The 13,109-nt window shown below is 47.3% G+C and overlaps 1 protein-coding gene across 4 annotated transcripts in view; it reads left to right on the top strand.

The window, feature by feature from the left end:
* TTBK1 (tau tubulin kinase 1) overlaps positions 1 to 13,109 on the top strand; it is a 209,155-nt gene that overhangs the window by 67,176 nt on the left and 128,870 nt on the right. For all 4 annotated transcript variants that reach the window (XM_063918755.1, XM_063918759.1, XM_063918756.1 and 1 more), the window contains 4 exons: positions 4,107 to 4,254; positions 7,447 to 7,520; positions 8,648 to 8,788; positions 11,498 to 11,602. In XM_063918755.1, coding sequence (XP_063774825.1) covers positions 4,107 to 4,254; positions 7,447 to 7,520; positions 8,648 to 8,788; positions 11,498 to 11,602 — 468 coding nt within the window. The remainder of the gene's footprint in view (positions 1 to 4,106; positions 4,255 to 7,446; positions 7,521 to 8,647; positions 8,789 to 11,497; positions 11,603 to 13,109) is intronic.

Consider the following 13,109-nt stretch of genomic DNA (forward strand, 5'->3'; position numbering starts at 1 on the left):
AAAAGTTACTGCTGGCGTACCCTTTCCCGCCAGAGGATAGGTCACGTTGGGAGATATCCCCTAGGGTGGATAAGGCGCTCACACGTTTGTCAAAAAAGGTGGCACTGCCGTCTTGGGATACGGCCACTTTGAAGGAGCCTGCTGATAAAAAGCAGGAGGCTATCCTGAAGTCTGTATATACACACTCAGGTACTATACGGAGACCTGCATTTGCCTCAGCATAAATAGTGCTGCTGCAGCGTGGTCTGATACCCTGTCAGATAATATTAATACCCTAGACAGGGATAATATTTTGCTAACATAGAGCATATTAAAGACGTCGTTTTATATATGAAGGATGCACAGAGGGATATTTGCCGGCTGGCATCCAGAATTAATGCAATGTCCATTCTGCCAGGAGGGTATTAGAGACCCGGCAGTGGACAGGTGATGCTGCCTTTAAAAGGCACATGGAGATTCTGCCTTATAAGGGTGAGGAATTGTTTGGGGATGGTCTCTGGGACCTCGTATCCACAGCAACAGCTGGGAAGAAATTTTTTTACCTCAGGTTTCCTCACAGCCTAAGAAAGCACCGTATTTTCAGGTACAGTCCTTTCGGCTTCAGAAAAGCAAGCGGGTCAAAGGCGCTTCCTTTCTGCACAGAGACAAGGGAAGAAGGAAAAAGCTGCACCAGACAGCCGGTTCCCAGGATCAAAAATCTTCTCCCGCTTCCTCTGAGTCCACCGCATGACGCTGGGGCTCCACAGGTGGAGACAGGTGCGGTGGGGGCGCGTCTCGGGAACTTCAGGGACCAGTGGGCTTGCCCACAGGTGGATCCCTAGGTTCTGCAAGTAGTATCACAGGGATACAGGCTGGAGTTCGAGGCGACTCCCCCTCGCGGTTACCTCACATCAGCCTTGCCTGCTGCCCTCGGAGAAAGGGAGGTAGTACTGGCGGCAATTCACAAGCTGTACTTCCAGCAGGTGAAATCAAGGTACCCCTCCTTCAACAAGGCCGGGGTTACTATTCCAAAATGTTGTGGTACCGAAACCAGACGGTTCGGTGAGACCCATTCTAAAATTGAAATCCTTGAACACTTCTATACGAAGGTTCAAGTTCAAAATGGAATCGCTCAGGGCGATTATTGCAAGCCTGGTGAATTTCATGGTATCACTGGACATCAAGGATGCTTACCTGCATGTCCCTATTTACCCTCTTCACCAGGAGTACCTCAAAATTGTGGTACAGGATTGTCATTACCAATTCCAGACGTTGCCGTTGGTCTGTCCCCGGCACCGAGGGTATTTACCAAGGTAATGGCCGAAATAATTATCCCGTACTTGGACGATCTCCTTATAAAGGCGAGGTCCAGGGAGCAGTTGTTCTTCGGAGTAGCACTATCTCGGGAAGTGCTATAACAGCACGGCTGGATTCTGAATATTCCAAAGTCGCAGCTGGTTCCTACGACGCGTCTACTATTCCTGGGTATGGTTCTGGACACAGAACAAGAAAAAAGTCCAAGGAGTTGTCGTCTCTAGACAGAGACCTCCTAATACAAATACAGGTGTCGGTGCATCAATGCACGCGAGCCCTGGGAAAGATGGTAGCTTCTTACGAAGAAATTCCATTTGCCAGGTCCCATGCAAGGATCTTCCAGTGGGATCTGTTGGACAAGTGGTCCGGGTCGCATCTTCAGATGCATCGGCGGATAACCCGGTCTCCAAGGGCCAGGGTGTCGCTGTTGTGGTGGCTGCAGAGTGCTCATCTTCTAGGGGGCCGCAGATTCGGCATACAGGACTGGGTCCTGGTGACCACGGATGCCAGCCTTCGAGGCTGGGGGGCAGTCACACAGGGAAGAAACTTCCAAGGACTATGGGAAAGTCAGGAGACTTCCCTACACATAAATATTCTGGAACTAAGGGCCATTTACAATGCCCTAAGTCAGGCTAGACCCCTGCTTCAACACCGGCCGGTGCTGATCCAGTCAGACAACATCACGGCGGTCGCTCATGTAAACCGACAGGGCGGCACAAGAAGCAGGATGGCGATGGCAGAAGCCACAAGGATTCTCCGATGGGCGGAAAATCATGTGTTAGCACTGTCAGCAGGGTTCATTCCCGGAGTGGACAACTGGGAAGCAGACTTTCTCAGCAGACACGACCTCCACCCGGGAGAGTGGGGACTTCATCCAGAAGTCTTCCAAATGATTGTACACCGTTGGGAAAGGCCACAGGTGGACATGATGGCGTCCCGCCTCAACAAAAAGCTACAAAGATATTGCGCCAGGTCAAGGGACCCTCAGGCGATAGCTGTGGACGCTCTGGTAACACCGTGGGTGTACCAGTCGGTGTATGTGTTCCCTTCTCTGCCTCTCTTACCCAGGGTAATGAGAATAATAAGAAGGAGAGGAGTAAGAACTATACTCATTGTTCCGGATTGGCCAAGAAGAGCTTGGTACCCAGAACTCCAAGAAATGATCTCAGAGGACCTATGGCCTCTGCCGCTCAGACAGGACCTGCTGCAGCAGGGGGCCTGTCTGTTCCAAGGTGTACCGCGGCTGCGTTTGACGGCATGGCGGTTGAACGCCGGATCCTGAAGGAAAAGGGCATTCCGGAGGAAGTTATCCCTACGCTAATTAAAGCTAGGAAAGAAGTGAACGCAAACCATTATCACCGCATATGGCGGAAATATGTTGCGTGCTGTGAGGCCAGGAAGGCCCCAAAGGAGGAATTTCAGCTAGGTCGATTTCTGCACTTCCTACAGTCAGGGGTGACTATGGGCCTAAAATTGGGTTCCATTAAGGTCCAGATTTTGGCTCTATCGATTTTCTTCCAAAATAGAACTAGCTTCACTGCCTGAAGTTCAGACTTTTGTTAAGGGAGTGCTGCATAGTCAGCCCCCGTTTGTGCGTCCAGTGGCACCGTGGGATCTCAACGTGGTGTTGGATTTCCTGAAGTCGCATTGGGTTGAGCCACTTAAATCCGTGGAGCTACAATACCTCACGTGGAAAGTGGTCATGCTGTTGGCCTTGGCGTCGGCCAGGCGTGTATCAGAATTGGCGGCTTTGTCATGCAAAAGCCCTTATCTGTTTTTTTATATGGATAAGGCGGAATTGAGGACTCGTTCCCAATTCCTTCCTAAGGTGGTATCAGTTTTTCATGTGAACCAACCTATTGTGGTGCCTGCGGCTACTTGGGACTTGGAGGATTCCAAGTTACTGGACGTAGTCAGGGCCCTGAAAATTATATGTTTCCAGGACGGCTGGAGTCAGTTTCGCTATTTATCCTGTATGCACCCAACAAGCTGGGTGCTCCTGCTTCTAAGCAGACTATTGCTCGCTGGATCTGTAGCACGATTCAACTTGCACATTCTGCGGCTGGACTGCCGCACCCTAAATCTGTAAAAGCCCATTCCACGAGGAAAGTGGGCTCTTCTTGGGCGGCTGCCTGAGGGGTCTCGGCTTTACAAATTTGCCGAGCTGTTACTTGGTCGGGTTCAAACATTTTTGCAAGAGTCTACAAGTTTGATACCCTGGCTGAGGAGGACCTAGAGTTTGCTCATTCGGTGCTGCAGAGTCATCCGCACTCTCCTGCCCGTTTGGGAGCTTTGGTATAATCCCCATGGTCCTTACGGAGTCCCAGCATCCACTTAGGACGTCAGAGAAAATAAGATTTTACTCACCGGTAAATCTATTTCTCGTAGTCCGTAGTGGATGCTGGGCGCCCATCCCAAGTGCGGATTGTCTGCAATACTTGTTTATAGTTATTGCCTAACTAAAGGGTTATTGTTGAGCCATCTGTTGAGAGGCTCAGTTATATTTCATACTGTTAACTGGGTATAGTATCACGAGTTATACGGTGTGATTGGTGTGGCTGGTATGAGTCTTACCCGGGATTCAAAATCCTTCCTTATTGTGTCAGCTCTTCCGGGCACAGTATCCTAACTGAGGTCTGGAGGAGGGTCATAGTGGGAGGAGCCAGTGCACACCAGGTAGTCCTGAAACTTTCTTTAGTTGTGCCCAGTCTCCTGCGGAGCCGCTATTCCCCATGGTCCTTACAGAGTCCCAGCATCCACTACGGACTACGAGAAATAGATTTATCGGTGAGTAAAATCTTATTTTCTTGCAGCTGAAGAAGATTGGTGGTGGTGGGTTTGGAGAAATTTATGAAGCCATGGATTTGCTGACTCGGGAGAATGTTGCTCTAAAGGTGGAGTCAGCACAGCAGCCAAAACAAGTCCTCAAGATGGAGGTGGCAGTTTTGAAAAAGCTGCAAGGTGAGTGTGGTTGCTGAAGTCATGAGGTGTATGTATTGTATGTGTGTCTGCATATATGTAAATATATACAGTATGTGTATAGACCGATCAGCAATAACATTAAAATCACCTGCTTAATATTGTGTCGTTCACCCTCGTGCTGCCAGAACAGCGCTGACTATCAAGGCCTGACTTCACAAGGCCTCTGAAGGTGTCCTGTGGTATCTGGCACGTAGATGTTAGCAGCAGATCCTTTAAGTCCTGTAAGGTGTGAGGTGGAGCCTCCATGGTTTGGAATTGTTTTCTCAGCACATCTCAGAGATGCTCAGTCAGATTGAGATCTGGGGATTTAGAGTCCAAGTTAACACCTTCAACGCAGGGCACATTTTACTGATGAAAGAAGCCACTGCCATCAGGTAATACCACTGTCACAAAGGGGTGTACTCAGTCTACATCTAGGTTTAGGCAGGTGGTATGAGTTTGGATTATTAGATCTACACTAAAAAGGTGTACTGTCAATAGGACGTCCACTAATAGTTGATATGTATTAGCTCCACTGGGTCAAAAGGTCGTCATGGAAATGGTCAATTTAAAAAAAGTATGCACAATTTTTTATGTTTTTTTTTGTGTTTTGTCACTTTTCTGCCACAAACAAGCACCATTAGTGTACAGCGTCCCCTTGCATGGCTTGCGGCTTCGACACAGGGTACTATTCCCAATTTTAGTACACATGGATGGTAAAATATAAAAAACAAAACAAAACAAAAACTTGTGTTGACCATTGTCATGTTGACCTTATCACCCTGTTGACCTTTTGAATTGTCTACCCTTTACATGTCGACCTTTTGACCCTGTTGACCTTTAGACTCTGTCGACCTAATGCATGTCGACCATTAGTGGTCGACCTATTGACTGTAGATCTTTTTAGTATAGATCTATATACTGAATACCAGTGGTACATTTCAAAGTAACATCCACACAAATCCCAGGACCCAAGGTTTCCCAGCAGAACACTGCCCAGCGCATATCACTGCCTCCGCAGCTTGCCTTTTTCCCATAGTCCAGCCATCTCTTCCCCAGGTAAACGACGCACACACACCCAGCCATTTGCATGATGTAAAACAAAACATGGGCCCTCATTCCGAGTTGTTCGCTCGGTAAAAATCTTCGCATCGCAGCGATTTTCCGCTTAATGCGCATGCGCAATGTCCGCACTGCGCCAAGTAAATTTGCTATGCACTTAGTAATTTTACTCACGGCTTTTTCATCGGTCTGGCGATCGTAATGTGATTGACAGGAAATGGGTGTTACTGGGCGGAAACAGGCCGTTTTATGGGCGTGTGGGAAAAAACGCTACCGTTTCCGGAAAAAACGCAGGAGTGGCCGGAGAAACGGAGGAGTGTCTGGGCGAACGCTGGGTGTGTTTGTGACGTCAAACCAGGGACGACAAGCACTGAACTGATCGCAGATGCCGAGTAAGTCTGAAGCTACTCAGAAACTGCTACGAGGTGTGTAATCGCAATATTGCGATTACTTCGTTCGCAATTTTAAGATGCTAAGATTCACTCCCAGTAGGCGGCGGCTTAGCGTAAGCAACTCTGCTAAAATCGCCTTGCGAGCGAACAACTCGGAATGACCTCCATGATTCAGCAGACCAGGCCATCTTCTTTCATTGCTCCGTGGTCTAGTTTTGGACAACTTTTGGTAGGTACTAATCACTGCATACCAGGAGCACCCCACAAGACCTGCCATTTGGAGATGGTTTCACCCAGTCGTCTAGCCATCACAATTTGGCCCTTGTTAATGTTGCCCAGGTAGTGACACTTGCTCATATCTTCTGCTTCCAACACATCAACTTCAAGAACCGAGTGCTCACTTGCTGCCTAATATATCTCACCCCTTGACAGGTGCCATTGTAATACTTACCTAGCGTTCCGGAGGTATATTAATAAAAAGGCTTCTTACTAAAGTAGAAAGTAAACTGGGGGAGATTTGTCCCATCCAAACCATGGAGTGTTTTCTATACTGCCCTCAAATAAACGATAGCCATCAAAATTATGCCAAATTAGTCGATTGAGAGGACGTTTTGGAATTAGTCAATGTTATTGACTAATGTTATTAATTTCACCTGTCAGTGGTTTTAATGTTATGGCTGATGGGTGTACTTTACAGTATATCCACGATAGATAGGGGTGTGGTATGTTAGGTAGTAAGTAGGTCGACAGGGTTTCTAAGTCGACAGGGTTTCTAGGTCGACATGAGAAAAGGTCGACATGAGTTTTCGTACTATTTTGGTGTCGTTTTCTCCGTACAGTGACCGGGAACCCCAATTAGTGCACTGTGTCCCCTCGCATGGCTTGCTTCACTCGCCATGCTTCAGGCAAGGTGCCTCGCTCTGCTACCACTGCGTTCGGCACAGGTTACCATTACCAATTGTAGTCCATGTGGATCGTAAAGTATGAAAAAGTTAAAAAAATGGGGGGAAAGTGGGAAAAACTCATGTCGACCTAGAGTCCCTGTCGACCTAGAAACCATGTCGACCTACTTACTGTCGACCAATAGTGGTCGACCTAGACAGTGCTGACCTACTTACTGTCGACCTAAAGACTGGATTCTGATAGATAGATAGATAGATAGATAGATAGATATTATGATATAAGGTTCTGTAGTAGTAAAACCTGGGAAGGGACTCCATTGTATGAGATATTACTTACAGTTTCTAAGGACTAGCATTGAATGGACCAGAATGTTATGCAGTGAGTACTCATCAGAGAAACATTCCCCAAAATGTTCAAGATGGAGATAAGAACGTCTCCATTTCTGAGACCAATAGTGAACCAGGCCACTCTACAACGCACTTTGCCATAGGGGCTTTGCCAGGGAGGATGCTTGGCATGGGGAACATTTGTTACAAATAGAGAGACAGCTCCACCAAGTTCAACCCCAAGTCTCACACTGCATCCAGCAGTCTTTCAGGTGCTCATCATTCCCTTCCTTGACGCTCTCTAATCTCTCTGCATCTCTCTCCTGAGATACACCATTATCTTGCGCTCCTCGTGCATAGTGCAAGGCCATTATAAGCGCATTACTTACGTGTATTCACGTCATGTGCAAAAATAGACTGTCAGTGTATTTTCAATGAAACCTTATGTGTCTGGATTCTGTACAAACAAATGTGTCTGTCCATGTCTCACAATCTGTCTGTCTGTCCAGGGAAAGATCACGTCTGCAGATTTATTGGCTGTGGAAGAAATGAGAAGTTTAACTATGTGGTCATGCAGCTTCAGGTAAAGATAAGTCCATGCGTGCGACATTCAGTGTGCTAGTGTTTCCTCTCATTAGTGGTTTATTTACAATTAAATGACATTGGGCCTTATTCACAGATGGGCGCAGTAAGCACAGCAGCTCCTCCATTGGATGCAGCTGCTGTGCCGTAATATACAAATGGGGCAGGAGGCATCTTTTGTTAATATGTGCCTCTTGCATGCTTTGTGTTCTGCTGCTGCGTCCGAAGACATGAACGCGAACATCGTCCATCTGATTTACCCTCAGGATGGCCGGGGAATTCCTGCAGCAGAGGCCAGTAAATCTGCATCTCTGTTTTGGGAAACGCTTCCCGTTACCGTCCCCAAAGGACAGGCTACAGCTAAGAGAGGCTTCACGCCCAACAGTGCAGGACCCGTTCTGCATATGAGCAGAATGCGTCCTGCGCAGGTGCAGTACAGAAAAGTTGTGCGTACATCTCTAAATCGGGCCTGTTGTCTGGTGCACGGCTCATCGCTTTTTAGTTGAACGTTAGCCAAGCAGTGGGGACAGCCAATGAGCAGCAGATGATTTGGGAGGGTATAAAGAAGGGAGTCTCTCTTCTACTGGTGACACGGGGTGTCCGTCATATTAAGACGTTGAAAATAAGTTTAACGACTGGTAACACACTTGGGGATAATGGAGACTAGCCTAGGTCTAATCCTTTGTGTTACATAGAAAGAGTTCCCTCTGTTTAGTTATTATCTAATTATCTTCTGCGGTTTCTTTCATCCTCCCTTGCCGTTTCCCCTTTACTTATTTAATTCATTTGCATGATGAAGAATGTGACATTGAGTAAGAGACATGCGTGCTATTCTGCAGAAGTCTGATGTCTGGGCTGATTAGGATGGTCATACCCGTATAGATGGCATAAGAATAGAGAGGAGCACACTGTGCCGGCTTGCAGATTGTCCTGCCTGTGCTAGATGCAAGTTGCTTGTACGTGTGTCACATTATATCAGGAGCTGTCAGCACATGCAGTGAAGCAGGCCACTTCTTGCGGGTCTAGTGCTAGGGAAAAGGCAGATTGCCAACAGTTATGTAACCACAAATCCGCTGAGTAATGCAAACAAGACATAGTGTGCTTCTGCTCTTCCTCCTCACCTTACAGGGCCGGAACCTGGCAGACCTGCGCAGAAGTCAACCTCGTGGTACCTTCACCATGAGCACCACCCTGCGCCTCGGCAAGCAGATCCTGGAGTCCATTGATTCCATACATTCTGTGGGGTTCCTGCACCGAGACATCAAACCTGTGAGTGCTGCTCCACGTCCTCCGACGGGGGAGTTATTGACATACCGCTAATGATAACGCCATTGGGGAAAACGCAATGATCTGCAACACTTCCGTTTTGTCTATATGTTTATTATTCTGTTATATGCTATAAAAAAAATATAATTCCAGTGCCTCAATTCTTCTGCCACGCTAATGGCTGGTGTCACATGAGCTGTTTTCAGTAACATCCGGGAATAAAGCTTCTGATGATATCTGGCCAGTCTCCCAGGAGCGGTTCCTTTGCTCATATGACACTAGCAGAAGAAATTACGTGCGTCTCTTACTGGCCCTAAATCTTTGATATTGAAGCCTGGGCAGGAAATCTATTCTTGTGACTCCACTGAGATAAAATCCTTTCACTTTCAGGAAAATATCTAAACACGGATTGCAGTCAATTTACCGAAATGAAAATCCCGACGGTCAAAATACCGACATCAATTGACCAACGGTGAAAATCCCGACAAGGTCAAAATACCGACATTTATAAGGTCAAAAGGTTGACATGGGTTTTTCATTATTTTTTAATTGAAACCGACTTGTGCATACTTTACCATCCCAGTGGACCTGGAGGGGGAATATAATAGTGTGCCGAGCGTAGCGAGGCACCGTGCCCGAAGCATGGCGAGCGCAGCGGTACACTTACATGGTGTCCATGTTGTCATATGTCGGCACACACAAAAAACCAATGAAAAACTTGTGTCGGCTTTTTGACCTGCCGACATTTTAAATGTTAGTATTTTGACCTTGTCGATATTTTAAATGTCGGTATTTTGTCCATGTTGGTATTTTGACCTTGTCGGGATTTTGACCGTCGGTCAGTTGCTGTCGGAATTTTGACTGTCAGTATTTTGATTGTAGGTATTTCATACCGATCCCCTAAACACATTGGGCCTGATTGTAAGTCGCACGTTGGTGCAACCACTTTAGAGCCTTTTGCCATAGTTGCGTCTGCGACTGTGGGTCTAATTCATGTTCATACGCAATTCCATTCGCAGTTGCGATTTTTAATTCTTTGGAACGGCTAATCTCGGCAAGTGAAGCTAGGAAAAGATAATAGTCCCACACCGGAGCTATCGCAAACTCATTCGCAACTGCGTACACATATGCAGCCCATACGCAATAAAGAGGAACATAGACTGCTAGGGTTGCCCTATGGCTGTGTAGACTGGCCACGGTAGTAGCGACGCAGGCACCGTGTTTCTCTACGTACATGAACGCAGCTGACGGGATATACAGTACATGCCGCAAAAGCGGTCATGACACGCCGTCACTCCCCGTTACATCCTCTAAACCGGCCCTTCCTGTCAATCACTCTGCGTTAAAGTTCTCAGTGCGAGTGCAATCACAAAGGCATCTTGGCATTTGCGCCATGCGTTCGCTGCACACGCACATTCTGCCAATAATCACTCAGTTGCTTGAACATCGGAATTGCATACACACATGACTTGGGCCCTGTATGCGAATGCTAGCGTCTGTGTACGCAAACACTTCAGCGACATTGTCATCACATGCCCATAAGACGGACCATTATCATGTGTCTGAATAACCATGTTAGCAGTCACCGCCCAGGAACGGCCAGCACATTTCCAATACATTTCTAATACCGTATGATTCAGTTGCAGCTGCACCTCTGTGCTTACACACAGTGTAATGCATGCAATGTAGTTTTTAGGGAATTTTGCACAAGCGCAGCAGCAAACAATCGCTGAACTCTGAGAACCTCAGCACTGTGTGCGATTTACAATCTGGCCCAGCGTCTTAAGCTGGGTACACACTGGAGTGATGTTGGGCTGATCTGCCGTTTCGTAACAACAAATCGCCTACATCGCTCAGTGTGTATGTGTGATTGCGCGCTCCAACAGTTGCTAGCGACGGACGTTAGGTTTAATGTGCTGCACATCTAACCTAATCCGATCTCTAGCAATCTTGTTGATGCTAACGAAGGACGGAACATTCATCAAAATCGTTCCTTTGCATACACGTAATTTGGGCTCAAGGGCATTCATTCCGATGTCGCAACAAATACCCGTCGCTCCAGTGTTTTGCCCAGTGTATCATTCATCTCCACCATTGTTCCTATATTGGCGCAATCACTACCCGGACTATAGCCTGACCCATAAATGGCCTTTGTCTGACAGTCGGCTAATCTGAAGGGCATTAGTGGGTGTGACCAGTTTTCACACGTACCAAACAATGGGGCTAATTCAGATGTGGTTATCACTTTCTTGGAAGCAGCAGTGATAGCTCTGTATGGTGAGGCAGCAGGAGGCGTCTATTACAAGCAGATGCCTCTTGCTGCAGTAGTGACCCGACCTGTGTCCTAGGATGCAGCATGGGATCATTGCGACACCATTGGGCACCTTGCCGCACCCATTGGGTCGCGCAAGCCGCCCGTCTCAGACAGAGGTCAGGAATTCTCTGTCCAATGATGGAGATCCTGGCCTCTTCCTTCCCCCTAAACAACGATGATACGCCTCGGTTTTCACAATTGGAGGCCGTCACTGCCCCCTCCCCGCCCCCAAATGGCATCAGACTGTCCATTGCTGACAGTCTGATGCTGTACTGAGTCCCGTGTTGAACATCGGTAATTTGCGCATCAGGACGCAGATCCTTCGAGATCTGAATTAGCCCCAGTCTTGTTCTCCAGACACAGTGGAATTAATACTGATGTGTTGGTTTGCTCCGCAGTCTAACTTTGCCATGGGACGCCTCCCCTCAACGTATAGGAAGTGCTACATGTTGGACTTTGGTTTGGCACGGCAATACACCAACACCACTGGAGAGGTGCGACCGGTGAGTGATGGAACAAGACTGAGACAGAGGAAATGGGGGGTCAATTGGGATTATGAACCCCAAAACTGTAACCACTGATGTGAGTGTAATTGTGATCAAAGGGACCACAGTGGGCAGATAGGAGATAACGCTCTGTCTTGGAAGACCTTGTGACGCACTTTGCTGTTAACCCTGCCAGTTGAGTCCCATTCCCGGGGCCTAACACTTGACATAGTCCTCTCTCATTGGGGTTGGGTCGTTTTATTACTCTTTTAAGTTGATTAAATGTTTTGTTTCCATTATTTTATGCTTTCTGTTTTTCAGTTTATTTTTCAAGCTGTTGCTCCGCAGTTTAGTTTTGGCGACTGGGATGCGCAGTGTGAGTCTCCATCCTTCATCCATTTATTTTATTTCTTAAAATGTTTTCATTTGTACAGTAGCTGTTGTTTCTATGCCTGGCGTGAGGGAGGGAGTAATCTCAATATGGTAAATGCCTTCACAACCACAACAATGATTATCAGTTGTTAGAGGAAGTACCATTCCCATAATGAAAACCTCCTGTGATAAATTACTGGGGGAGATGTACTAAGCCTTGGGGAGTGATAAAGTGGAGAGAGAGAGAAAGTACCAGGCATTCCGCTCCCAACTGTCATTTTTCAAACACACGCCTGTAACATGACAGTTAGGAGCGGGTTGGTTGGTACTTTGGGGGAGATGTATTATACCGCTTTTCCACTAGCTCCAAAAACATGGGTAAATGCACGGGGGCGCGCATTTACCCGTGTTTTTTGCTAGTGGAAACGGCTCCCTCAGGAAAAACCCGGATCAAGTGACCCGGGAATCCTACCCGGGTAAGGTGTAGTGTAAACGGAAGCCGTGTCGATGCAACACTGCTCCCGTTTACACTGTATGGAAGGGGGCGGCGCTGGGAGATCATGTGATCTCCCAGCGCTGCCCCTGCCGCGTCACCAGCAGCGTCACGAACCCGGCAATATGCTGGGATGGTGACTGCTGATGGGATAGGAGCCGATGCGGGTCGCAGCCGGGTAGCACCCGTGTCAGGCTCCCGGCTGCGACCCGCATTGTAGATGGAAAAGGGGTATTAACCTGGAGAAGGCATAAGGAAGTGATAAACCAGTGATAAGTTCTAGGAGATAAACACACCAGCCAGTAAGCTCCTAACTGTCAATTTGCATATTGGAGCTGATTGGCTGGTGTGTTTATCACCTTGCACTTACCACTGGTTTATCACTTCCTTATGCCTTCTCCAGGTTAATACATCTGCCCCATCTCCATCCACTTTATCAGTCTCCGAGGCTTTAGTACACCTCCCCATATATGTTATACTCATTTTATTAGTGATTCTATTTCAGCTTGACCAGATGCCAGTCTCTGTGCCCAGCACCCAGTGGGGCTCTGTACACCATAAAAGTAATAATGGAATCACTACATCCTAGCAATGGAAGATTTGACACGCCTGTTACTTTCCTCTTTAGTTTATGTCATTCTTATTATTATTATTATTATT

Source organism: Pseudophryne corroboree, chromosome 4 (genome assembly GCF_028390025.1).
Source record: "Pseudophryne corroboree isolate aPseCor3 chromosome 4, aPseCor3.hap2, whole genome shotgun sequence".
In the NCBI taxonomy this organism is placed as follows: Eukaryota; Metazoa; Chordata; class Amphibia; order Anura; family Myobatrachidae; genus Pseudophryne; species Pseudophryne corroboree.